Raw genomic sequence first — 26,433 nt, 5'->3', positions numbered from 1 at the left:
CGAGTCTTTGTTTTTGTGGTTTGTTTGAATCCACAAACAAGCAGCAGAGTTCGGAGCAATAATACTATCGGCCCCGTCGTGTACAATACCCCTCGTGTGGCTGCGTTGAAACCCAAGAACCCTTCCTCAGGGCAGAACGTGGATATTCTAACTGGGGTCTGGTGACTCAGAATATCAGGTCGAAAGGACAACGACTGGTGGTGATAAGTCAGGCTGGTATGCACTCGTCTGGGCTTTCTTGGTGTCTGTGTTGGAAAGTTGGTACAGACCACAGTTGTTTTGCAAGTAAAAAAGACCCAGAGGGTGTGACAAAATACTAGTGAGAGATCGGACAGACAGGATGGGATGAGAGTGGAAGGGAGGGCGCGCAAGAGAGGATGGACAAGACAGCCTGGAGTGAGTGGTTGGAAGAGAGGGTCCGCCATAGACGCATGGGGATAGGGAGCGTGGGAGCCCAGGGATGGCGCGTGTTGGCGCTGTAGGCTAACGATTTAGTGCACGCCCCGTACTGTACTGTAAAAATGGTAGGTTCAGGCTGAGTTAGTGGGGGTTTTCCAGTTGTCGACAAGCCTCCCGTCTTCAACCAATATTCAATATATCAATTGGTGAGGAACGGGAGAATCACTAGAGCAGTCAATATCATAACAGGGAAGCAACGCGCGTACTTTGCATCAGGGAGGCAAATTCAGTTTTGTGTATTCGTACTCGTCCTCTACCATTCAAAAATCTCTTCGTCATATTAAAGAGGCTGGAAAACAACAAGCTGGGGTAAGGGCGCGCGACAAGTGACGCATTTGTTTACACGTTTGCCTAAAGAGGAATAGTGTCACACGAAAAGACGCGTTCCTCCAAACAAAAGCCAGGGGTGCAACAACATACAGACATCAATTCACTAACACACCCTCCAGGCTGGCCCTGTTAGCGAGTGGCTTCCTTCAAGGATGGCGCCGGGAGCTGGTCCCCGTAACTCAACCCGCTCATGGCCCGTCCATCTTCCATCTTCCATCTCAAGCCTCTGGCTAGCTCTGATTCTTACTCTACAGTACTCTGCTCTACAGGTAGAGTTGCACTGATCTCTCTGTCTCATCGGCCATGGCACGTTCATCGGAACAATCACATTCCTTTGTGGCTTCGTCATATCCAGAGATTCTCTCTCCGTGTCTTGATGCTTCCTCCTCGTCATCCGTAGGTAGGACAACCGACTTATTGAATAACGACGATCGTTGATCGTCAGGGAAAATCACATTGTCTGTGACTGGATGTTCCTGTGAACTTGTTGAGCCTCCATACCTGTTGCGCTAGGACTCTTGTAAGTGAGGGCCACGATATATCCATGGGTAGAGAGTCTGGAGTGGTTCCTGAAGCCAACCTCAAACTTCAGACTGACCAGCATCTCTTCTCCGTTTAGGAGAAAGAAAGAGGTATACGGATACGAATGCAATAGAAACTACCCACTTGTGAAAAGTTTTCGGCTTTTTCTGGTTCACATCATCCAGATTGGAATCAATCTCTATCAACATCAAAGTTCATGTGGAAATCTTATTCAAGAGACTGACATGTAAGTCGGACATCCAAAGCCCTGGTTCGTCGATACCCCACTGGGCGCCTCTCAGCGCCAGTGCTCAGGGGTATTCCCGTCCTTCAGACGCTCCTCAAGCCATCGCAAGCCACCTCACCCCTGAGACCTCCCCTCAGGCCCAGGGACTTCTCTGTTCTTTCCAGCCAGGGGAGATCCCATGGCACTGGCAGTTGGCATGGGATGGCGCCCGTTGGACTGAAGATCACCTCTAACATGGCATGGAATTCTGGTGGAATGGCATGAGGCCTATTCTCGATGGAGCAAAAAAGACGAGCGCTTCTGCTGGTCAGTCTCGAGGTCGCTCGAGGCCGCAGTTGTTGTAGGACAGCAGCATCTACTTAGACGCTGGAGTAACTGTCCCAAGATAGATCGAAGGTCGCAGCACGGGCACTTACACTGGCACTCGCAGGTTGCAGCAAGTCCAAAGCAAGATACGATTGGGACGGGGGGTTGGGGCCGCTGTGTCTAGAGCCCACCCGTTCGCTGGCTCCCGTCCCCTTCAGACCATTCAGCGTCATGATCGTCGCCGTCACTTGCTGGTGGGCATGCTTTATCCCGGGTCCCATCACCTGCCTCGTACAGGACTGGGCTACCTCGAGCAAGTGAGTGAGTTGTGTTGTACACGCTGTACAACAGAGACAACGTCAGCCCTGGCTAGTTAATGGGTACGGCACTCTGTTACTCTGTACAGCTTAGTTTTCGTTACCAAGCGAGTTCCTCATACCAGCCACTTCCTATGGATGAGTTTTCTCTGCATCTTACAGCCGCTCAGTGGCCCTCTTGTTCAGGCCCTCTCTCTCTGCCTCCACCGGCAGAATCAGTAGCACTCATGACATGGCCATACCAGGCCAGGCCAACTCATCGCATCGGGCACAGGCACCTCGAGGCTAGCATCAGCATCAGTGTCAACCATGTCCTGACCTACATCCCGATACGCCGGCCCCTCTCATGACGCGCAGGAAATCTTCCCGTTCTGATCAAAACAAACAAACGATTTGCTTCCCCTATCCTCTTGTGCACTCCCCCACTAGCTGACGGTGGTAATTTGAGCTTTAATTGTGCTCTTTATGCCAACCAGCCCATGTCATCTCGCTTCTTATGAGTGAGTCCGGGTTGGCCCCCGCTATATGCGAGAGGGCACTACGCTAACAATTCAATTGTGTACGCTCGTCAGTTGTTGGGGCCTGCGTGTGGACGAGAAGAGGCACAAAAGCCCTGCTCATAAGCCTGGGGCCTAGGCCGGAGGGACCACAAAGCGCATCAAATCGAAAAGCTACGCATCGTACTTTTGAGATTTGAAGCCCCTAGCATGTCGCCCATCTAACCAACTGCCAATCAAGGCCATCAATCGGCATTGCCTCTACCGTTGCTGCACCGTGCTTCTTGATCGGAGGTTTTAGATCAACTCACATATCGACTTACACGGAGCATCATCATCGTCATTTGCACTAACATAATGAAAGGTCCTTCATCATTGTTCACATCCTACGTACAGATCAGCTCAACTCAATTCTCTCACATGCACCCCCCGCGCTCGCATATTTTGCACTAGACAGGGGATGCAACTGGCTGTGCACAACATCAGTACCAACTTTGTTGACCGCCTGACTTGGTTGCATATTTTATGGGACGTCGCTGCAGCTAGCACGCCGTTGAAGCACACCGCACAAGTCTGCGGCTCTGTGAAATGAACCCCTATGCAGTTCATATTATAAGGGCCGTGTAAGTGGCCTCTGGCGGCAGCGGTCTACAACTTTCAGCGCAGCTTCGCCAACTTTGACATACTCCTGAGCTCCTATTCGCAAACTATTTCCTGCATGTGGTAGCCGTTGTCCTGTTGTTGCGATGCAAACGCACGATGTGTTCAGGCGTGATGAAACAAAGCAAGAGTTTGTTACAGCCGACACATTCGAGAACTTGTGCGACTTTAGTTAGCACGTAGTCGAAATTAAGCGCTTGGATAAAGGATGCAGATATTGAATTTATTCATGTGCGTTGAAATGTTGGTCTTGCATAAGAGGCCATCGAGAACAGGGCCAATTTAAACCCAAGCGCACCGTTATTCGAAACGGAAGACACAGACAAACGCCATGACGCAAAGTGGCTTCATTCTCATCTTCCCGCACTGCGGCCAAGTGGGCTATGGCTACCCTGTAGTGTTCTAGAGTTCGGCGTCATTGGAGCTTGGTAACCTGCTGGCCTCAATAACGGGCCACGCTGGCAATGCAATACGCACCTCGGCGGGCCGTCTGCTTGCCTACTTCCGCCTGTGAGGTTTTGGTGCAGCGATGCAATGCTTCAAGTGGGCTCGGGACAGGGCGGATACTGCATGAGAGAGTGTTGCATATACTATTTGATTGGACAATTGGACACCACATCCGCAAGGGAGTCAGCGAGGGGTACAGTAACTTTGCATGTCAACTCCAGCCTTTGACCAAAGTCTCATATGCACCTCCTGGCGAGGGAGGATCGAGATGAGCGAATTTTGCATACCAACTGAGGTGGGTGATCCTGAGCACGTAGTCTTCTGCCATCAAATCTTGGTGAAGTAATTCCAGCATCGTGTTCTGCTTCAATAAGCCACATTCTGGGCAAAATCCAGCATCTCTCTCAAGACTCCCCACAAAGGCATAGTAAGGAATCATAGTGAGACGGCCGATATACCGAAGATCTAGTAAAGTTCCATCTTCTCGAGATGAATCAGACCATTAGGCGGCTAGATTTGAGTCAGTATCAAATTATCAAAAAGCACTAGTAAAGGACAGAGTTGCGTCCAGATCTGGACTCGAAGGGAGGGTTCATATACTCACTGGTATGAACTGTCTCAGCTTCACGCCAGCCTCCCTAAACACCCGGGCTGTATCGTTGTCCATGCTGTATGTGTGAGCGTAGACAACCTCGCTGATGCCCACCTGGCAGATTTTGATACTGCATGTGAGGCAGGGACACGTGTCGCAGTATAGGACAGAACCCTCGCGTATTCTTTCTCGTCCTGCTTCCAAAAGCGCGTTCTCTTCGGCATGGATACAAAGGCAAGTCGACAAGCCCACTCCGGAGCTGTTGCCGTCATTGCACCTTGGGCAGCCTCCTTCAGTGCAATTCTGTAGTCCCCTTGGAGTCCCATTATAACCGGTGCTAATGACCCTGCGTTCTTTGCCAACAAGCACACATCCGACTCTACGCTTCATACAATTGGAGCGTTGTGCAGCAAGGGATGCCAATTCCATAAAGTAAGTGTCCCAGCAAGGGCGAAGACGATCAGGATTCGGGATGTCCAGCTTGCCAAGGGTAGCATAGAGGTGCGCTAGAGAGGATGATGTGTTGAGTAGTCTCACAACAGCACGCGATATAAGGGGCGAGAGGCCTTTCTCTGCATCGTATAGGTGGATATCACTCTCTCTGACAAAGTCTTCTAGACTCATGTCAGGCTGTCCCGCATGCCTCTGCCTCGCGCGGTCCTGGAACCGTCGCCAGCGGACCGTCAATGGCGCATCGACGGAAAGCAATAGGAAGAAAGGCCGACGAAGAAAGACGTCTAGAACTGCCTCGGTGGGAATGTCAGTAGTGACAAAGCGGCTGCGCCAGCGTTTCGTCACAAAGTCGAGGAGTTCCTCAGCTGTGGAAAACACGTGTTGCGGACCATCCCGGAGAGTCAGCGTGGTTTCAGAAGAAGACTGGTAACCATTCTTGGTGGTGAGCGCTGTTGAGGTCAGAGCGCCTTTGAAAGCTGTCGAGTCAGTAGACTGTGATGGAGACTCTGCATCGTGTTCCTCGGGTGAAGCGGAATCGGCCCCAAGCGAGGTATTGGACGGTCTTGGCTGGGATTGTGGCTGTAGATGGAGGAGTTTGAATCCATGATGTTCAACGAGATATTGGGCCACCGTCTTTTTGCCGGAGCAGATACCTGATCTATGTGAGTTTGTGGCTTGACTTGGGAAGTTTGCGATATGTTCTTACTGCCGCAGACGCCGATGAGCATGCTGTAGGTCGATGCTGTTTTTTGTTCTGGAATTTGTCGAGGTAAAGTCAGGAACAGGCTTTGGATGATGTATCATGCCTCACGGTGAGATTTTCCGTATGGCCATTTAACGCGTACGGCGACTATTCTAAGCGCGTCGCAGAGTGTGGGGGTGCACTGTTCGCCGTTGTTGTTCTAGAATGTTTACGGAACCCTTTGAGAAGTGTCGCAAACTCAACTTTGAAAGCGGCCGACAAGTTGACAAGTATGTTTCTCCATCTTACGAGTTATCACCAACATCTCGATCTAGTTAGACATCTCATATATATAGATGCTGTGAGTTATGATCAAAGCGCACATTCCAACAATACCGAGAAAGCTTGAACCCGTGAATGTTTCAGACACAAATCTCTCATTAATGAGATGGCGTCCTCACGAAGAGGGTCACATTCTTTAAGTGAATGGTGGAGATAAATCTGAACGGGTGTATGCTTGATAACCTCCGATATAGTTACCGAGACTGCGGATGTGAAGAACGTGTTTCTCCTGTAGCTGAGGTGATGGTAAATGAGTCTGAAGGGCCTTTGTTGATAATAGATGGGAATAATGGGGTTTGCAATATCGATATCCTTTTCTCGGTGAAATTTGAAGCTGGGTTACTGACCGTGATATCTTGTTGCTTTTGGCCAGCAACTTCGTGTCGCTGTAGCTGGAAAATCTTCAACGGGATGACATCCATAGCGTCGATCTGGAGGGTATGGATATGACAGCGCTTTATATAGACATGAACATGACTCTATTATGACGATGTATTAAGAAAACCTCAGTAGAATACTATTAATACTGCCGTGTTCCTTTTGATCTTATATGCGCTTCCGGACTTACACGCACGATGGCCGCATTGCAGGGAACGACACCTCATCACTTCCGCTTACCATATAACGACATGTACCCTGTGATCTGTCAGGCTGGGTAGGTGTCCGATAAGACCTGGTCCGATAGGAGGCTCCGTGACAGCGCCCAGTACCCCGCGGTGGGGCTTGGGGGAGACAAGAAAAACCTGGGACATTTATCCTAAGTAATAAAAAAACTGATCTAAAGGCATCCTAAGTCTCCACTAAAGTTGCCTAAGTATTTTTATCACTTAGAGTAGAGGCCCTAAGTTTTCTTGTTCGCTGACACTGCCTAGGTATGACCTAAGTTGGAGCTCCACTCAAGGTCACCAGTGACGGTCATCTTATCCATTCAGGTGAGCCTTCCATAACACAACGATGACCTTATATATTCAGCTATAACAGATCACGAACCCTCGAAGGAACACTTGTACGTTCAAAAGAAAGAAGAAGTCTATCTTACTCGACCACCTGCAGTAGCGACGAAGAAAGCAACAGGAAATATCGAATCTGTACCCAATCTCACAAGAGCTTCTAGCTACTATATAAATAACAGTAGCATAAACAGTGATAACCCTATGACAGTGGAGGTCGGCATCAACAAGGTACCTACCTGATCATAAGGGTTATCTGCCTCAGGGGCGCAGTTGCTGCCTTGTCCAAGAAGTATAAATACCTACCTACCTTACCTAAGGCATCGCAGCTGGGACGAACCTTCCTCTTTCAACCCACTCAAAGGCCTCCCTCACCAGCGTCACACAAGCTTTAACCATCACGATGACGGCCCCTTTGCAATTCGCCCCCTTCCTGTCAGAGATCGAGCTATCGTTCTACTCGGCGCTCTTTGCCTCGAAGCTTGAGCATGACAAGCTCGACGACTCGGCGCGCAGCCTCCTTGGTCTCTACGAGCCCCGGTTGGAAGTACCAGAATCCAGCTGTCGCATGCAGATATTAGGGAATGCCCTTACGAGCAGCAGGTAGGTCCGCTGTTTGATTTATGCACAGTCCTTCTCTGACTATGGCAGCACTAATGCGCCCAGTCCGCCTCTTGGGACAATGAGGGCCGAGGGAATCATTAGGAACGTCAATACACTCGAGGATTTCAGGAATACAGACAAACCTGCCATGCTCAGGACTGCTGGCCGACAGGTATTTATGAGCCCACGGAGACTAGAGCACCTCTGACAACTCTAGATTTGGGATGCGATCAAAGATGGTAGTATCTACTCTGTTCCATCCCTGCTCTCGTCGTTCATCGTACTTTCTTACGCGGACCTGAAAAAGTACAAGTTTACGTACTGGTTCGCTTTCCCTGCTCTGCACTCTGATCCTCCGTGGAAGCGATCTGGTCCAGCCGAACGTCTCAACTCCAGGGAGAGCACGGCGCTTGTTGACAGGGTAGGAACTTGGAGGTACAGTGTCGACTCCCGCGAGCATGGCTTCTTTTTGGTCAAGAAGGTATACGGCGAACATCAGGATACAGATGATCCGGACTCTTCGCAGGGACTTCCTTTTCGATGGGAAGTTGCCTCACTGCGAGAGTTCGAGAATGGCTTCTTCGACCAAGTGGCTGAGGAGGACCGATATGTCGCGTTTGTTGATCCTTCGACGTACCCAGAAGACCCTGGATGGCCCCTGAGAAATTTCCTGGTCCTTATCCGACAAAGGTTTCATTTGACAAAGACCAAAGTGATCTGCTACAGAGACATCCAGGCAAAGAGACACGAAGCTCGCAGCGTTATCCTTCCAATCGAGATGGATTCAGTCGAGAACTTAGAGATCAGTGAAATGCCCAAGGTTACTGGCTGGGCACGGTCGAACAATGGAAAACTACAGGCACAGCAAGTAAACCTAGGAGAGTCTATGGATCCCGCACGACAGGCTGAAGGCTCTGTCGACCTGAACCTGAAGCTCATGAAATGGAGGATCGCCCCTGAGCTCGACTTAGATGCCATTAAGCACACGAAGTGCCTGCTACTTGGCGCTGGTACGCTGGGAAGTTATGTCTCAAGAAACCTTATGGGCTGGGGCGTCCGGAAGATAACGTTTGTGGATTACGGACGAGTATCATTTTCTAACCCTGTCCGACAGCCACTGTTCAACCATCAAGACTGCCTCGAAGGAGGAAGAGAAAAAGCGCCTCGAGCTGCGGAAGCATTGAAAGAAATCTTCCCAGGCATAGACAGTGAAGGACACACACTGTTTGTACCTATGCTCGGCCACCCTTACATAGAAGAGTCGAAGACAAGGGGCGAATACGAAAAGTTGGAGAAGCTTATCGACGAGCACGATGCCATTTTCCTCCTCATGGATTCACGAGAGTCTCGATGGCTGCCAACGGTCATGGGAAAGGCCAAAGGAAAGATTGTCATGAACGCTGCCCTGGGTTTCGATTCGTATGTTGTTATGCGACATGGCTCTGAAGGCCATGCCGAAGGGCAGACACCGCTTGGTTGCTATTTCTGCAACGACGTCGTGGCCCCAGCTGATGTAAGCTTCCATTTTTACTTCCTAGACCGTGTCTAACATTCTTTTAGTCTCAAAAGGACCAGACCCTGGATCAGCAATGTACTGTCACTCGACCCGGTGTTGCAGCGATCGCGTCTGCCCTTCTTGTTGAAATTCTGTCAAGCTTATTACAACATCCCCTAGGCAAGGATGCACCAGCACCACAGCCAACTCCCGGAGTGGTTCCAGAGCGAGACCCTCCTGAGCATCCTCTGGGTTTGATTCCGCATCAAATAAGGGGCTATGTCTCGACATTTCAGAACATTGTCATCCGCGGCCAATCTTACGACTGTTGCAGCGCATGCAGCCCCAAGATTCTTGATGCCTACCGCAGTGACGGATGGGGCTTTGTGAAGAAAGCGTTGCAAGAGAAGGATTATGTGGCAGAGTTATCAGGCCTGGCCGAGGTCCAGCGAAGGGCAGAGGAAATGGCTGCCCGGGTCGACTGGGATGAGGACGACGATCTTGTCGAAGATGGCGACGGAGAGCTAATTTAGAGTATACTGGTCTAAAGGCGTCCTAAGTCGATACTAGATTTCCCTAAGCTTTCCTAAGTTAACCAAATGAGTTTACCTAAGTTCACCTTATAAATTTACCTAAGTTTACCTCAATTCATCTCAGTTCACCTAAATTTACTGAAGCTACCTAAGTTTACCTAAGCCTATAATAAATTTACTTAAGTTTCCTAAATTGATCTAAGTTTACTCAAGTTTCCTAAATTTATATAAGTTTACCTCAGTTTACCTCAGTTTACCTACAAGTCTATAATAAATCTGCCTAAGTCTACCTCAGTCTTTTTTTATTTTAGGCTGACAGACTCAAAGAATATGTGTCAAAGCGGTCATGTTGTAAATCTGCTGAGGGAGATTCGGAGTGTAACTCGGCGTATTTGGGGGGTTCATGAGATATTGCCAGGGAGTCGTTTCATTGCAAGATAGAGTTCTCAAGGATAGCGGTCGCTAAAGTACCCCATAACGTTGATGTATCATGCATGAGACGATTCGTGTAAGTGATGTAATCTGAATATCAAGCGGGATGCTTGAGATAACCTGACCTGCGAATATTAGAGACAATTGGCAGTAATCACAAACAAAGAAGCCTTGAAGTTATAACATATGGAATTATATAGTTCTAGAGATTTATCATATGTAGTCGTAGATGGGTTGCTTTAAGCACCCTTCCTGTAATGCACCGCAACGCCTTTCCATGCTATGTACAAGTGACTGTGCATTGTCACAATCTAATTGGTCCCAATACCGAGTAGTGGTACCGTCGAGTCTTGCTCGGTCGATGTTTATCCAAGAGCTTGGAATATTCTGTATATCTATCCTTTACAGTCTACCGTCGAAGGCATACTGGGCAGCGAGGGGCCAGCCGAGGATGACAGCGAAGCCAGGGAAGAAGCTGAGACGGCGTTAGTTGATATTGGTAAAGCTTTGGATGTCGGAGCAACTTACAAGAGAGCTTGGCTTCCAACTCGCTTGAACATCTTGGCGTAGTCGGGCTTAGCAGGCTGCTGAGTGATGGGAAGACGCTCGAATGGGTGAGACTCCATGGCTCGACCAGCGTTTCGCATGGCAGTGAGGAGAGAGAATTGGCGGCGCTGAACAGCGCGGGCGGCAGATCGAACAACGATGGGAGACATGGTGATTGAGTTTAGGGGAGTTAAGTTGGTGTAAGTGGTTTGATTGAGTTGAGTTGAGTTGAGTTTTGAGGTGAATCGATTTCAAGTTGTCCTTAGAGGGAACCCAGTAGTAATATACCCAAAGAATTGAATTGAGTGGTGAAGATGTTTGTTGAGTGGAGAGTTGTGATTGCTCTGTTGATGCTTTAGATGCTGATGATGATGAGAGAAGAGACTATCTTTGGGAACGGTAGATGGCATCCTCTTATACAGAATTGCGATGCCGATCATTTTTCACTAAAGATCACAAATTTGGTCAAGGATTCCTTCAAACGGCGACCTCCCAGAGCCCGTGCAGCCGGATACATCCATTGTGGTCAGATTTCATCTGGTTTGGCGACCATCATGCCACTGTAGAGACCTGGATCCTGGGGTATTAGAATGTGTTTTGACAGCTGGCCAATCATTGTTCACCGTAAACCATCAGTCAGCACAACAGCCCAGAGGTGCATGGCACGATTTCTAGGGCGTCGAGGGTGGTTGTGGTGCGATTCTGATTTGGTCGGCGGGGACCGGTGACGCTGGCGATTGGTCAATGGGTACACCCTTACCAACACCCTGTTTCTCCCGTCAACACTTCGTCGTTATCGACTGATTCTGAAGGATCCCAAGAAAGGATCTTAGAATTTCTGGATCCCAAATGAAGCAATGACCTGCGCTGTTTCCGGGGAACGGCGAAGAGCAAGTGGTTGCATTCGTGAGCCTGGGTTGCAAATAACACCAGGGTTTGCCATGATATGATGGTCATTCAACCACTCACGAGGCTCTCATGCTTACCCCAAAATGCACATGCCCATGTCGTTTCTAGTCACGTTCTAGGTTCTGGCCCAGATTGACAGGACAGCCCAGATTTGATCGCATGAGATCCAGATGGTGATAACCATGCCATGATTGCCCTGGCTCTCGCCGATGCCGATGCTTCGTTCCCGTGGTTTATTCTTAGTCCACCTATTCCCGTGCCGATAGTAGGCCTCTTTCGGAGGATTCTACGGAGTAGCTGAAAGGAGTCATACTGTTGGTGCTGTGAGTGAACCTATGAGGCAACGGCGCGGAGGTGAGAGATTTCGGAGCCGAACATTCCGCCAACTATCATCATCATGTGACCTAAAACGTGATTTGGTATCCAGCTACAGCTGTCAACTGAAGCTACCTCAAGCTAAACCACCTTGTTGGCGATCGCGACGAGACAAGCTTCGAGCAATTGCTCAATACACACTCCTTTTACAAATCTCGCCAATGCCACTTGTCGACCCCGTCACCATGTCGACAACACTTGTCAAGAGCGGGACCGCCGCCCAACAACCCGCGCCCAAGGCCGCCGTGCCCGCGATTCCGCTCGTCAATTCTCCTGCAGCTTTGCCCGCATCAGTCGCTCATCAGCTGTTGCTCGCTGGCCTGTTCTACTGGCGCTTCGATGCCCTGGTGGCTGATCCCGTTTCAACTCTTCAGACTGGTCTTCCGGTTGTTGCTGCCATTCAGGCTGTCTATCTTATACTGAGTCTTCCACCAGCGGGATCCTCGGGCTCTTCGAAGAGGCCTCGTCCTGGTGAGAAGAAGAAGTCGGATGGACGGGAGGCAAAGGCTATTCCTGTAAGTGAATTTATTGTGTGTGGAAGCTACCAAGCTAATGCCAATGGTATAGACCGCCGTTATCTCATTGCTCCTAGCTCTAATCCTGACGCCGGTTCTTCATCTCCTCCTTGTCCTCTTCGGCGCGCCATTCCTGACACACGTTCCTCATACATTCTTGTGCTGTGCACATATCGCCGTCCTCGCGATTTATCCTGTCTTCTACGTTCGTGGTTCCGACCCCGTGCCTCTCCAGGCTGTGGTGGGTGTTTCAGCTCCTTTTGACCAGACATTTGGCGGCTTTATTGGAACAGTGGTTGGGGCTTGGCTTGGAGCTGTTCCCATTCCTCTCGACTGGGATCGCGAGTGGCAGAAGTGGCCCGTCACCATTGTTGTCGGTGCTTACATTGGATATATCGTTGGATCTCAGATCTTGGGAACCGTTTTCTTTGGAAAGCGCTGGGAAGTCACTCCTGAAATCAAGGAGGAATAAGCTACTGGTTCATGATAAGAACAATAGCCATATTCTTAAGATGCCCGTTTGACAGGTGGGCCGGGATTTACAGAGATATTTATGGCTTTGGGTACATTGTCATGTGCCATGGCACAAAGTTTGACATAATGATATCGCCCACTATCATAGCGAAGAATACATAATAATGAATACTGCATTGGCTTGCCGCTGCTCCACTGATCAGAGACGAATTCATAGCCATGGTAGAATTACGCATGTATGCTGTGCGATTGGTCGAATGTGTCTTCCTCCATTGCTCTACTTCAAGAGTACATACGGAGTGTTCATCATATCGTCCGGGGATGATATGAGGTAGTGCAGGTGAAATACCCTGTACCCTGTTTGAGTTCAAGGTCTTCCATATCCTCCGCATACTGCAGAATCTAGATGGTGAACACTGGTATCATCGGGTTGTAATTATGCTAGATCGCTGATTAATAATAAGGTATTATTTATGGTTTCTCATCTAACTACTATATAAGGTACACAGATAGCCTCCCGTATGCTTGGCACTACGTTGGAATCGATCGAGTTGACACTACCAGATAAAGTCTCAGCATACGTAAGTAAGTGATAGTTTTCCCTCGATATCTTCAAATCAGCTGGCCCTTGGCAGTCGTTTGAGTAATTGGTGTATACATGATTGGAAGTATGTCAAGTCATCATGTTGATTTGCCGATGGCCTTTCAAAAGGTCGTGTTCAGAGGTTACTGGTGGAACAAGCACTAATAGCTGGAAAGTTACTTGACATACCTATGAGAGGATGGCATTGTCTCAAGACTGATGAATTTGCAATACCCGTACTGAGTTCAATACCTAGGTAGTTTGACAAACGCTGTTCTGACACTTTGACTACATAGGTTAACTACATTGACTGAAACCATTGGATAGAGAGAGAACGGTGATGTTCGGCTTGCGTTTGCCAGCGAAAATGCTCTAGGACTGATCGCCATTGGGCGAACCGTATTCCACAACCCTGCATGTTCGGCACAGCTGGGGCCAAACTCTACAACCCCGGATTATTGATGTGTTAACGCTGATATCATCGTAGCATCTTCTGAGATCATAACCCAAAGTTAGACTTTGGGACGGACTCATGCTTATCGTGACGCTTTTCTTGAACAGACGGCAACGGAAGAGAGATTACAGGCTTGGGCCAGACTTGTCGAAATGGGGCTGGCGACTCGTCGTCTCTTGGCCCTCCACCTAGCAAGTGCCGGTGAGGCCGTGATAGAGGGCTTGGAACTTCAGTTCATGCTTGGCACTGACGCGTGCGCTCGAATCTTCTGAAACATGAGATTAACCAGCCAAGGGCCAAGCTGAGCCAGCGGAGACCAGGACAAGCCACGTCAAAATCAGGTTAATATAGAACCTGCAGGCCAGCTCGGGCGCTTATTCCCAGAGCATGCATGACCAAAGAAAATTTTAGCAACAATCATGTTTTCCTTTCAGGCAGGGCATTTTTTAATTGACCCTGTTGTAAGGGCTTGGGAGTCGGTAGACTCGGCATCTTTTAGTGGTAGTCGCCCAGTAACGTGCTGATTACGACAATTGGGTGTCAGGTAATCTTGCTTGTCAGGCACACTGCATAACAGCAACAACTATTCTCGAACCATGAACCGCCAGTTACGATATCAGAGAGGCTCAGAGTGGCCACAGCACATGATACACAGATCTATATCGAGATTTGAGGTTGAATTTGGCATCGAGAATGAAGGATTGCGATAACTCAGCCACAGCGATTAACGAATCCTTTCACATCGTCAATCACTTTCGCTAAGATCAAGTCCAATTGGCGATTGATTGAGGCTCGCCCCAGCCACACTGCGGCATTCGCCTCATGACGTAGCCCGAGAAACCTTGTCAGTTCCGTGACAAGTTGGCCGGGGCTGATGGAAAGAAAAGCGAGCTCACTTATACCATTGCTCACTGTAGCATATCAAGCACGTCCTGGTAGAGATTGATACAGAATTTATTTGTCAAGAAATACGAAATTATAGAATTATCAAGATACTTGATTTCTTTTTCTCAGTTTAGATGCTATAATACAGTCCAGCGTAGCATTTGGTGGTGGTGTTTGGGAGGTAACCGGTTGTTTTTTTCTTTCCTGACGGGCTCACCCGACTGCTAATAATCTTGTAAGCATGTACCCAAGTACAAGCCTACAAGGTCAGGCGGAAAGAAAGAGAAAGCAGGGCACATTTTGCTTGGCCCACGCTCTGTTCCTCTTCGTCGTCCCTGTGGCTTGCCTCATCCTAGTCAGTCGATGACGCAGTGCCCAGAAAGAAAAGGTGCGGGTTGAGGTTGTGCGGACGATTGATGTTACTTGGACAGGGAAAGTTGGAAGCTACGGAACGAAATTGGTTTGGCAGTGGTTATCTGCTAAGGTTGAATGGGTGTGTATCCGTAATGAGTGATGTGATGCCATGCCCGTCCTTGGCCCGCCCGTTTGTGACGGAGCTTTGTATAAAAGACAAACCATCTCCCTCCCAACTAAGATTCTGTTTCCAACATCTCCTACAAACTCTGTCTAACGAAGCTAACCAATCTTCTCACTCTCAACCACTACACTACCTACTACCTATACAACACTTTCGAGTAATACCTCGCCTTCACAACCGACAACATGCCTTTCACTGCTAGGTAAGCTCAGCTCGACATCTTCAACCACACTCGACTTCGCGACGTCATCCCGAGCGATCCGCTGTTAGGGCTGTCGCAACATGACGACCGCCGGTAGCTCAGGAAGCGACACTCGAGTTGTTGTGATTGATTGAAAAATCACCAAGATCATACCTATTAACACTTTTCTTAACAGCGATATCTGCAAGATCCTCCTTGCCATCATCCTCCCTCCCGTGGGTGTCTTCCTCGAGCGTGGCTGCGGTGCCGACTTCTTCATCAACATCCTCCTTACCATCTTGGGTACGTTCCTCTTGTCTCTCCTCATCCCAACCTCCGTCATCCAGCCGCATCCGACCCCTCCGCGGGTTCGGGCTTACCCAACATCCCTTGACCGTCCCTTCGCACATTGCTCAGCAGTTTACTAACACTCCGCTTCAGGTTACATCCCCGGTATCATCCACGCTCTGTACATCATTCTGAAGTACTAAGCCTCTTCGCATCTCGCTCCTCAGCTCTGCGGCGCTTCTCGGATCGCTTCAATGATGGCTGCCCCGCTTTCTAATTGTCCAAGACTGGCCAGCCATCGGTTGTCATTATCCATGCGACACCTTGTCTGACGGCCGAGGCCATGACACCAATGACTGCCGAGCAATCCGGGTGCATGCTGTATGCCGACGACGCTGTGACGAGCTGTGCAGATTGTTTTCCTCGCTTTGATACCTTACGCCGGTGTTCCGCGCTTGGCGCTGGATGCTGATTTTACGACTGGCATGGGCGCGATTCAAGTTTCTTGTTTTCCTTTGTTTAGTCACGACATGATGGAGGCGCATGTTGGATTGGCTCTCAACGCAAAGATGCATTGGGCTTTTTAGTAATTAATTCGATACCCGTCAATCCAACAATTCCTTAACACGTCAATGCTATTGTTACCTCGACACTTTCTCCGCGACATGAAGCTTAAGCTGAAGCTGAAGTGAACAAGTGATTGCTCTTCGTCCCATTGTACAGACTTGCATCGGCAGATGTGTGTGACATGGGTCCCCTGTTCTCGACGGACAATGCGCTATCCATAGGCGGACACTTTTAAGACACATCAAACTCAAACTACTGATTAGATGAAAACAGTTGCACCAAAGTACAAATTTGGTTATGTTTGGTAGTGTTTGCCTTGTCTTACATTGATATTGGAACTTTGGTAACATTGGAATTCTGCAGCCCCGTCGTCAAGTCCCAGAAAGAAAAGGAAAAGGATCACTAAACTCACGATTACCGACTCAGGATCATTTGGCATTGTCGAGCGGGTTCATCAAGGGCGATCGCTGTGGCTGTGCGTTCGTTCAATGGATCCAAATAGAAACAAGGGTGGAGCTAACATTTCAGCTTGGGCATTTTTGACTGTCCGCAAAAAGACAAGAATTAGAATGGCGAGTACGCGTATTTAGCTTTGCGATTGAGATTGATCCCATCATACGCAACTCTAAGCTGTGTGTTGAGAGCGTGAGTGCGGTTTGGCAATCGAGGTTATCTTAAGCATGACATAATGCAAACATGCTTAAATACAGTCACGTGCTTTCGCTCCTTATGACGCTACAACGCGTCGCCACGCGTTCATCATACCGTGTACTTCACCATCGACCTCACTCTTCGTTATGCCTCCTGCACCGCCAGATGTAATAGAAATACCTGATGATGAAGGCACGGCCTCGGAGTCTGAGGGTAACGCCTCATCCTTTACAAAAACCGCAGGAAAAAGAAAACACGATCCTGACCCTGACATTGAGGAGAAGGTGGAATGGACTGGAGACGAAGAAGATCTACCAGTAAAGCCCAAGAAGCGTCGTGGCGGGCGAAAGCCAACTCGCAAAAAGAAAGGGGATGATGTACATGGAGAGTCTGAAGCACCCAAAGACGATTACGAGCTCGCAGGTTTACCTGATTATCTGATCGAGCGACGGCGCAAGTTTGACACTAAGAGGAAACTTCACCACGATAATGCTCTTATGGTGCCTCCTGATTATTCGGGGATTCACTTCGAAGAAACGAGAAGACTCAGGGAGCTGGAAGAGCGACCCAAGTTCAGTGAAAGCAGTGGCATAAAACCATCACGACCGTACAAAGATATTGAGTTGCCCCAATCAGCAGGTCTCATCCCAGCGTCGATTGCACAGTATCTTCGAGATTACCAAGTCGCTGGCGTCTCATTCCTGCACCGGAAATTTGTCTACCAAGAAGGCGGTATTCTGGGAGATGACATGGGTCTCGGAAAGACTGTGCAAGTTGCTGCATTTCTAGCAGTTGCATTTGGCAAGACTGGCGACGAGCGTGACGCTAAGCGGCTGAGACAAATCCGCCAATATCCTGACAGGTGGTATCCGAGAATATTGATTATTTGCCCCGGGTCTCTCATTGTGAACTGGAAGAACGAGTTGGATCGTTGGGGCTGGTGGCATACTGACCTGTTCCACGGATCCCATAAGGACGACGCATTGAGTACTGCCCGTGCAGGGCTAGTCGAAATCATGATTACCACTTACGACACATACAAGAACAGCCGAAGCTCAATCAACATGGTTCAATGGGACGCAGTGATTGCTGATGAATGTCACCGGCTAAAAGACAGATACTCAGAGACCACCAAGGCTCTCAACGAGATCAATGCACTTTGTCGCCTGGGCCTCACTGGTACCGCGATCCAAAACCGATACGAAGAGCTGTGGACACTACTGGACTGGACTAACCCTGGACACTTCGGGACTCTGGCAGAATGGACACAAAGAGTCACCAAGCCCCTGACTGTTGGCCAGTCTCACGACGCAACTAAAGCTCAGCTCAGCCTGGCAAGAACAACAGCTGACAAACTGGTCCACAATCTGCTACCACAGTATTTCCTTCGGCGAATGAAGTCCATCATAGCGAAGCAACTACCAAAGAAAACCGACCGAGTCGTCTTCTGTCCTCTAACAGATCTCCAGAGGGAAGCATACGAGAACTTTTTGGAAAGCGCGGACATCGATCTCCTTCGTAGTCTTTCTGATCCCTGCTGTGGAGACAAGAAGAGAGGATGGTGCTGTGATCGCCTTCTTTCTAGTGGCACACGCTGGCAGAACATTGTTTTCCCTAGCATGATCGTGCTGCAGAAGATGGCAAATCACCTTACTCTCCTTGTGCCACAAACAACCGACCTGGAGGGAAAACACGAGTCGGATTTAAACACTCTTCGAACTTGCTTGCCTGATGACTGGAAATATGTCTACGATAATCGGGATCGGATTAAAAATCTTGTTAATCCCGAGTTTTGTGGAAAATGGAAAGTTCTGAAGAAGTTGCTTAAATTCTGGCATTCAAACGGTGACAAGGTCCTTGTCTTCTCTCATAGCGTGCGACTTCTTCGTATCCTCCAGCATCTGTTCACCAATACGAGCTACACTGTTAGCTATTTGGATGGCTCCCTGAGCTATGAACAACGCCAGGAAGTTGTTGACACATTCAACTCCGACCCGACGCAGTTCGTGTTCCTTATTTCCACCAAAGCTGGCGGTGTGGGACTCAACATCACATCTGCGAATAAAGTCGTTATTGTTGACCCTCACTGGAATCCGTCTTACGACCTTCAAGCCCAGGATCGAGCCTATCGTATCGGCCAAACTCGGGATGTTGAGGTTTTCCGCCTTATATCGCTCGGGACAGTCGAGGAGATTGTGTACGCGCGTCAGATTTACAAACAACAGCAAGCAAACATCGGCTACACTGCATCGTCTGAACGCCGCTACTTCAAGGGTGTCCAACAGGACACTGATCGAAAGGGTGAAATATTTGGTCTTGCCAACATCTTTACCTACCATAACGATAGTGGCTTATTGCAGGAGATTGTGAACAAGACAAATATTGCCGAAGCAAAGGCGGGCGTGCATCTTGTGGATGTCAACATGGAGCAGGCGGCCAAGGATGGAGAAGACCTTGCGGTGGTGAAGAATGAAGACACCGATGCTGAGGATGGTGGTATGAGTCAGCTTGCCACTCTGCTCACAGCAGAGAACCAGCAACGAATGATCGAATCCAAAAAGGCTAAAAAGCCAAAGAGCGACGCGATCCAAGCGATCCTCACTTCTGCGGGTGTCGAGTATACACACGACAATAGTGAGGTGATTGGAACGTCCAAAGTCGAGGAGCAACTCTCTCGACGGGCTGTCATGACGACATACTCATCTGGAGATGTTGATGGGCAGAGTGCCCTTTTTGCGGAGAGCGATGACGAACAAGGGGACGGCCTACACAGCATGTACAACCCCCCTGAAGAAGTAATGCTCCGACATTTCTGCGAAATGGCCAGAGAGTTTGGCTTCCGGAATGCAACAGACTTTGCACTTGTTGTGGAGAGTTGGAGTCAAGAGGCAAGAAGAAATTGTTTAGACACATTTTATAAGAGGAGAGCTGCGAAGCTTATACAAGAAGGCATCATCCAGGAGGATGACGTAAAAGATGCTGCTCAGGTGGACACTAAGCACGACATCGACGCCAAAGACGAGGTCAAGGATGAGAAGAAGGATGCTAAGCTGACCGTTAAACAAGAAGACATCAAAAGGGATGACACCAAACATGCTTTGGTGAAGACGGAGACTACAAAACTGGAGGCCGTTGACACCAAGATGGAGGGTGAGAAGAAGATCAAAACGGAGGCTCAGGGGTCGAGTATGAGAACCTCGATATTCCTCTCAGATGACGATGATGATGACGAGCTGTGACGGGCGTTGGCGCACCGATTTGATACCCATAATGCATAACTCATACTTTGACTCCCAGCCGCGACATGGTTCCGGTAATCGTGAAATGCTATGGACACCCGCTTATTTGGTTAATGTTCCAACAACATGGGGGAGAATGCCAAATCTTGCCTCTCCTTCAGGCTGTGCTAGGTCAATCTTCTCCCATGGTCCGGCTTCTCTTAACGATTTCCCTGTCGATCGGCAAATGCGGCACGACCCCATGACTTGTGACCACACAAGACCAGTAACCCCTATCGTTATCAGCAATTGCTTTTTGGGGGTGGATGACTGACTCACATTGATAGGCACGCAAGAGGACGCCCCTGTTCTCATTGATGCGCACATGCTCATAGGCATACCATCGGCCCCCTTTTTTGAGACTCTGATACAGAAGCTTGATGTTCTTGTCAGGCTCAGGAATACTGCAGAGACACAAAATTGTGACGATGCAATCGACACTTTCTGGCTCAATGCGCCCATCCCAAGCCTCTGGATCGTTGAGGGATTCAATGCCCACTGGGACAACCTCATAGATATCATCGAGGCCAATCTCCTTCACTCGTCGTCGCAGAGTTGCCGCAGACTTGGAGTTTGGCTCAATGCCATACACGCGAGTCAAACCGTTGCCTCCTTTTCTTCGCCTCAATTCTCCATCAGCGTCTCCTTGGTTGTTCACTCCAACGTTGACTTTGGCAAACACATCCGCCCACATTCCGGTCCCGGCACCGATCTCAAGAACGACACCGTTAATGGGCTCTCCAACAACTTCGTCTCCCATATGGCCATTTCTCACACGGCCTTCGAGTAATGGAATGACACGGTTCTCGGCGTTGGCTTTTACCTGCGGCCCGATGAAAGCCCAGAAGTTGCCGAACCAAACATCCTTGAAGCGGGATGGCGAGAACAAAGTTCGGAAGTCCTTGTTCCTGATAACCTCGAGAAGGGTGCCGGGAAGGAAGCGCATAGCGATTCCCATGAAAAGATAGGGGCCAGTGAGGCACTCCACGAGCTCCTTGAGGGTTGAAAGAACTGCCATGATGGGCAATGAGTCACAGTGATCTAAGCACGGGGACCGTGAAATATGCGTATGCGGGTGCTATATAAGGAAGAAGAATTGCTTTATATAGAGTAGGATGGGGGACTTTTGACTTAGACGCCCACACGGGACTCGGCTCATTTTGTAAGTTCTCCGCCTCCCGGATACGGAGCCGAGCGGGGCCGAAGGCGCCTAACAGCAATCATGATTGTCACTGTATCGTTCTTAGCATATAAGTTGTGTGGTGTAGCATGATATTGTTTCTGCAGAGTGTGGGGGTACTTTTGCAGATGCTGATCCTGGAAACGCGCCTCTCCTATACAGAATTATGGTCCTGGCTTATCTTATACCGAACCATCATGGCCAACCTCTATTTGGGATTTGAGCTGCCCAACACAGTTATTCTTGTCTGAGAAGATCCTTGAACAATGGCTCAGGGCTTGCCCTCATGTCGTTCATGACGCCATCCATGTAAGATTTTGGTTGGTCCAGGGGGTGTCAAGGCAGAAACACGGAGAACATTGCCTGGAACACCAAAAAGGAGCCGCCCATATCATCTGCCACCCTCGCACGTCCCATGCAACGGAAAAGCTGTGTCGAGATTTGACCAAGAGTCTATTATCGCAGATAGAGCCATTCTTGAACTTGTGAACAATCGTGGCGGAATCCTCCAAAGATGAACACATACAAAGACGCCCAAACTCCCAATTGCCCATGCATTTTCCTTCCCTCCCCTTTCCACCTTGTGCCATCCAAGTAGCCACATCATAGCAATTCGAAATCGTCCAGCTGATCGCGGTACTTCATGATGTTCCTCTTGATCTTGCTGCCCACAGTCCATGTCACAAAGTCCTCCATGCCTCTTGTGACCAAGTACGCAGGATCCGTAACTGTCTCTGTACCCACGCGCACATGTCCCTGTTCAATCATCTTCGTAGCCGCTTGCACGGTCTCAGCCATGCGCAGTCTTGTCATCAGCACAGGCAAGCGACGGCGCGCAAATGCGCTAACAGTAACACTGTTCTCGACAGCGGAGAGCTTAGAGGCGCTGGAAAGGACACCCATGTCGTAAAGCTTGTTGAGGAGAAGTTCTTCGTGCTTGCGGCGTGTTGCGTTCTCGGGAGGGAGGAGGGAAAGGCGATGGGCGAGTTGGCGCAGAGACTGCGATTGTTAGTACCAGGAATCTATGCCTGAGATTGAAGTGACATAGACTTACGCCGCAAAGACGGTTATACTTGTGATAATCCTCGGGCTTCTGGATCATGTACCGTCGCATGACGGCCTTGTCGCGATGGCCATTGTCGGATTTGTATGTGATGAAGTCTGTCTTTCGGAGGAGCTTCTGCTCGTGATGCTTGAGTTTTCGGACCATGATCGCGGTATTTGTTCACCTCCAAGTACTAAACTCTCCGTATTCCTCGCTTAATGGTTTTTTTATGTGTCGGCGCAGTTGCTGGTAGAGGTAGTCGTTGCTGTCTCGCGATATAAAAAGTTCAAGGTTGGATGAGAAAACGATAAAATCTGGGTGGAGTCGCGGAATCTGCCCCGCCGCATTCCGCTTGGTCGAAAAACCTCCAACGGTCGAACATCACCAAAATCAGCTCTAGAGCCTCGCAACCGCCAATTCAACCGACGGCTTCAATTGCGACCGCCCAAGATGCCTCCTCAACTACCGACGGCCTCGACGGCCTCAACGATTGCGCGCAGCGTCATCCGTCCCTTTTCCACCACAGCAGCTACTGCAGCTCCCGGCCGACAACCCCCCTCCGGTGGACACGCCAGCCGTCTGGCTAGTCTAAATGCCAGCAACAGCAAGGGGCAAGTTGGCCGAGGAGCTCGAGGAGATGCTGCTGCGAGGCTCCTAGAGAGATTCAAGACGCGGACAAACTCGTACACTATGGAGAAGACGGCGCAGATGGAGTTTCTCAAGAACCAGAAAATGTCAAACGATTTCCTCAAGCAGATGCCCAGACGATGGGAGGCTGGTGACGTCTACTCGCCGCATGATTTGAGTCCTGTCGAGATGCAGAAGTGGAGGAAGAAGACTGTGCGGAACAACGATGTTATCGATGCTCTTGGAATCAGCCCTCTTGATATGTACAAGGTGCGTTCATATCGCCAACCATTTGTTACACACACTGACATTTCGCCTAGAACTTCTCGCTCATCGAGCACTTCACATCAACATCTGGAATGATCAACCACTCCAATCTCACACGTCTTCGGCCCGTCAACCAGCGCAAGGTGGCCAAGATGGTTCGCCGAGTCCAGGGCATGGGTATCTACCCCAGCGTGCACGCTCACCCTGAGATGCTCCGAGACCAATTCTTCTCACGCCACAAGTAGACCAGTCGTATATAGAAAGGGGAAAACGACTTGTTCTGCGCCGGCGTTTATGTTGTCTGGGATGATTGATGTCATGGTCATTATTTTTTTTGGTCATATGTATAACAGCCTCAACCTCTATGTAACATATTGATACAATGTCTACATCCAAACATATCTTCGTTTTATGCAAAATTCTTATGATACACTCAAGCTCTTATTACCCTGTTGAGCTTGTATTGGCACAGCGAGTCTTTGTTAAGTCGCTTACCCTTGGACTCGAGGCTAGCCCATGCTTCAGGATACCTCGCCTGAGCCCAGCTTTTGAAATTCGATTGCAGCGTCTGCCCTGGTAGAGCATTGAAAGCAATGCCCAGTCTGGTTTTTGTTAGCGATTCGCTATATCAGTAGGATGATAGTATTGGAACTCACGTCATTGCATCTGGCTCGCCCGCCGTCGCTAAGCTCATTCGCATAATGAGATCCTTAACCCCTGCCTCATCTCCACTACCAGCAATAGCACCAACGTATGCGTTGTATACCACCGGCGGCACATCGATGTCCATGCTCTTTATCCGCTTCCAGATGATGTGTGCTTGACTTGCACCATTCGGTGTACGCTCAAGAGCCCAGAACACTGCCTCTAAACTGGCATAAGAAGGCCCTTCTTGGGAGGCTGTGATCGCTTGCCAAAAGTCCATTGCCTGGGTAGTCTTCCCGCAAGCCGCATGAGCTAATAGGAGAGAGGTATAGAGCTGGGTGTTGGGCTCAACTGTTGTATCCATCTTGAGCATGTTGTGGACGATATCCAGAGGCTCTTCATCTGGACATCGTGATAAACCCTCAAAGCATGATATATATGTCTCACGCTTGGGGTGGTAGTCGCTATTCCGGTGCTGTCGCATGTGGCCAAAGACATGGGATGCCATATCTGGACGTTTTCGCTCAAAAAAGGCATCCATCAGCTGTACGCGATGCTCAAAGCTAAGATCCTGGAAGAACTGCCGTAAAATCTGATACCCGTTCCATGCTCGTGAAGTGCTAGTTTCGCGATTCACACAGAATTGGGTGAATGCATCTTGAATGACCTCTCGCTCCGCTGCACTGAATTGGAACGAGTGGACGGATAATATGTCCATAACTTCGTAGTGCTGCTCGTTCTCCAAGAATCGGATACACAGCGAAGCAACTGTCTCTGGTTCAAGGAGTACCTGGTTCTCCTCACACATCTCGATAATCTCTCCGATTACCTTGAAATTTGGTGTTGATTGCGTCGTGAGGGTCATCATATACTCGTTTACAAGTCGACCGAAATCCCACCAGAGATCAGGTTGAACATGCCAGGGCTCGTGGTGTGTGACTTTCTTGTATGCTGCATGAACTCCCGGTAGATAGCCTGCATGAAGTCGCATCTCCATGAGGATAAGGTGAGATTCGCCGTCCAGCGGGAGACCCCTGTCTGTAGCAAGCGAGAGAATCTCCTCAGTTAATAACGAGTCGTTCAATCCCACAGCAGCTCGGAGAAGGCTGTTAATAGTGGCTGTGGTGGTCTTGATAGCTTCCTGAGAACTGTCCATGTGGGATATCATCTTTTCCACCTCCGGTAAGCCTTTACCAATGATGAGAATTGCCTGCAACAGGCTGTCCCAGTAATGTTGCTCCGGCTTCTCGTTGAGTTGGTTACCGATCTCAATGAAAAAAGGAATCGCCCATTCCTGCAGGTTGTTTCGGGCAGCGAAAGAAGCAACCAGCGGTATAATCTTGTTTGAAGGACTTCCCGATAAGAGTGGTTTCTCAAACCATTGCTTTGTCTCGGCGACTCGGTTGTTCTGGGCAAAATAAGTGACCAGCACGCGCTGAAGGTGCTTGTCAAAGGGGTATCCGTTCTTCTCGGCATAGTTGATCAGCTCGACAAGGTCCTCTTCACGGCCGTCCCTGGCAAGTCCCTCCGCCAAGGATAATATCGGATTTTTCGTCTTCTTCTTGCAGAATTCTATCACATCGTTCCATTTTGCGTAGGCAATCTCGAGAGCTTCTTTCGATCCACCAAAGGTGCATAGCACAGTGAGGTACTGTGACCATAGTGTACCACTAGTCACCCAGTTCGGCGTCTGCAGCTTCGGGTTATTGATGGCGGACCAAAGGGTTTTGGCGAAATCTAAATGATGCTCAGTTCTCTCGCGAGGTCGGAGGCTCTCGAGAGCATTGAGGGCTTTCAGAATGTCCCAGATCTCGATCTTGGCCTGGGTCGGAAATTCGTGTTCTTTAACAAGATATTCGAGGAGTCGACGGCATTGCATCGCTTGTGTACCGTTCAATGCCATACGACTAGACAGCTTTCCTTCGAAGAAAGATTTCCATGCCTGGACAAGCTCTTCTGTAGGCGGAGGCCGTAAGTTGTCGAGCATGCGACTCCTCCAAATCATAATCTTCTGCCATCCTGGTTCGAATTCGGGTTGACGAATCTCGCGGGGAGCTTTGGCGAATAGGCCGTCGAGGAAGAAACGTCTTGAATAGCCATTGCTGATTGTTCTAGGTGCACATCTTCGTCTAAGGGGAGCCGAATAGACAGCGCAAGACGGGGATCGGACTTGTTGGATAAGGACCCGTCGAGCATGGCGGGCCAATTGCGCCCTCATAATGGAATTAGTCTATGAGGAGGAGAGTCTGAGCGGGTTAGCCGTTGCCCATTGCCGATGATTTCGATTGATCCTTACAAAAGCATGTTTGGAACTGCACATTCACATATGGTAGCGGGAATGGACTCGGCAATTGGGAAGCTCAAAATCCGATCGCGACACTGAGATTTTGGAGTTGAAGGTGGAATATCAGTCACCGATATTTATCCGATATTTAAAGACATTGAAATATATCCCCACCTCAAATACCTAGGTACGTTATTAATGACATACTTTTCGTAAGAGCATCTCTTGCTATTTTTCTGAGATCATTGACTTCTCTTGATGGAAGATTGATTAT

At 49.2% G+C, this 26,433-nt stretch overlaps 9 protein-coding genes across 9 annotated transcripts; 4 read left to right on the top strand and 5 right to left on the bottom strand.

The window, feature by feature from the left end:
- Positions 1–4,250: 4,250 nt before the first annotated feature.
- On the bottom strand, positions 4,251–5,558 carry FTJAE_1405 (dCMP deaminase; the record flags this gene model as incomplete). The annotated part of the gene is made up of 3 exons (XM_037347250.1): positions 4,251–4,295; positions 4,390–5,483; positions 5,537–5,558. 3 exons carry the CDS (start codon positions 5,556–5,558, stop codon positions 4,251–4,253), a joined length of 1,161 nt encoding a protein of 386 aa, XP_037211490.1.
- A 1,649-nt stretch (positions 5,559–7,207) lies between these two features.
- FTJAE_1404 (ubiquitin-like modifier-activating enzyme atg-7) lies at positions 7,208–9,435 on the top strand (the record flags this gene model as incomplete). Its single annotated transcript, XM_037347239.1, has 4 exons — positions 7,208–7,407; positions 7,456–7,579; positions 7,625–8,920; positions 8,968–9,435. The coding sequence occupies 4 exons, from the start codon at positions 7,208–7,210 to the stop codon at positions 9,433–9,435; spliced, it is 2,088 nt and encodes a 695-aa protein (XP_037211489.1).
- Positions 9,436–10,269: 834 nt separating this feature from the next.
- FTJAE_1403 (uncharacterized protein) lies at positions 10,270–10,583 on the bottom strand (the record flags this gene model as incomplete). Its single annotated transcript, XM_037347228.1, has 2 exons — positions 10,270–10,342; positions 10,396–10,583. The coding sequence occupies 2 exons, from the start codon at positions 10,581–10,583 to the stop codon at positions 10,270–10,272; spliced, it is 261 nt and encodes an 86-aa protein (XP_037211488.1).
- A 1,299-nt stretch (positions 10,584–11,882) lies between these two features.
- Positions 11,883–12,684, top strand: FTJAE_1402 (glycosylphosphatidylinositol anchor biosynthesis 11; the record flags this gene model as incomplete). Its single annotated transcript, XM_037347217.1, has 2 exons — positions 11,883–12,212; positions 12,265–12,684. The coding sequence occupies 2 exons, from the start codon at positions 11,883–11,885 to the stop codon at positions 12,682–12,684; spliced, it is 750 nt and encodes a 249-aa protein (XP_037211487.1).
- A 4,295-nt stretch (positions 12,685–16,979) lies between these two features.
- FTJAE_1401 (DNA repair RAD26) lies at positions 16,980–20,072 on the top strand (the record flags this gene model as incomplete). The annotated part of the gene is made up of 1 exon (XM_037347206.1): positions 16,980–20,072. The coding sequence occupies one exon, from the start codon at positions 16,980–16,982 to the stop codon at positions 20,070–20,072; it is 3,093 nt and encodes a 1,030-aa protein (XP_037211486.1).
- A 102-nt stretch (positions 20,073–20,174) lies between these two features.
- Positions 20,175–21,129, bottom strand: FTJAE_1400 (phospholipid methyltransferase; the record flags this gene model as incomplete). The annotated part of the gene is made up of 2 exons (XM_037347195.1): positions 20,175–20,344; positions 20,391–21,129. The coding sequence occupies 2 exons, from the start codon at positions 21,127–21,129 to the stop codon at positions 20,175–20,177; spliced, it is 909 nt and encodes a 302-aa protein (XP_037211485.1).
- Positions 21,130–21,894: 765 nt separating this feature from the next.
- FTJAE_1399 (u3 small nucleolar ribonucleoprotein IMP3) lies at positions 21,895–22,501 on the bottom strand (the record flags this gene model as incomplete). Its single annotated transcript, XM_037347183.1, has 2 exons — positions 21,895–22,290; positions 22,346–22,501. The coding sequence occupies 2 exons, from the start codon at positions 22,499–22,501 to the stop codon at positions 21,895–21,897; spliced, it is 552 nt and encodes a 183-aa protein (XP_037211484.1).
- Positions 22,502–22,786: 285 nt separating this feature from the next.
- FTJAE_1398 (ribosomal S18) lies at positions 22,787–23,475 on the top strand (the record flags this gene model as incomplete). The annotated part of the gene is made up of 2 exons (XM_037347173.1): positions 22,787–23,233; positions 23,284–23,475. The coding sequence occupies 2 exons, from the start codon at positions 22,787–22,789 to the stop codon at positions 23,473–23,475; spliced, it is 639 nt and encodes a 212-aa protein (XP_037211483.1).
- Positions 23,476–23,663: 188 nt separating this feature from the next.
- On the bottom strand, positions 23,664–26,093 carry FTJAE_1397 (complex I intermediate-associated CIA84 precursor; the record flags this gene model as incomplete). The annotated part of the gene is made up of 2 exons (XM_037347162.1): positions 23,664–23,832; positions 23,887–26,093. The coding sequence occupies 2 exons, from the start codon at positions 26,091–26,093 to the stop codon at positions 23,664–23,666; spliced, it is 2,376 nt and encodes a 791-aa protein (XP_037211482.1).
- Between the last annotated feature and the right edge of the window lie 340 nt (positions 26,094–26,433).

The sequence above is a fragment of the Fusarium tjaetaba genome (genome assembly GCF_013396195.1).
Source record: "Fusarium tjaetaba strain NRRL 66243 chromosome Unknown NRRL66243_c0000026, whole genome shotgun sequence".
Classification (NCBI taxonomy): Eukaryota; Fungi; Ascomycota; class Sordariomycetes; order Hypocreales; family Nectriaceae; genus Fusarium; species Fusarium tjaetaba.
Note: the sequence above shows the minus strand (reverse complement) of the source record. Positions and strands in the feature narration are given on the sequence as shown.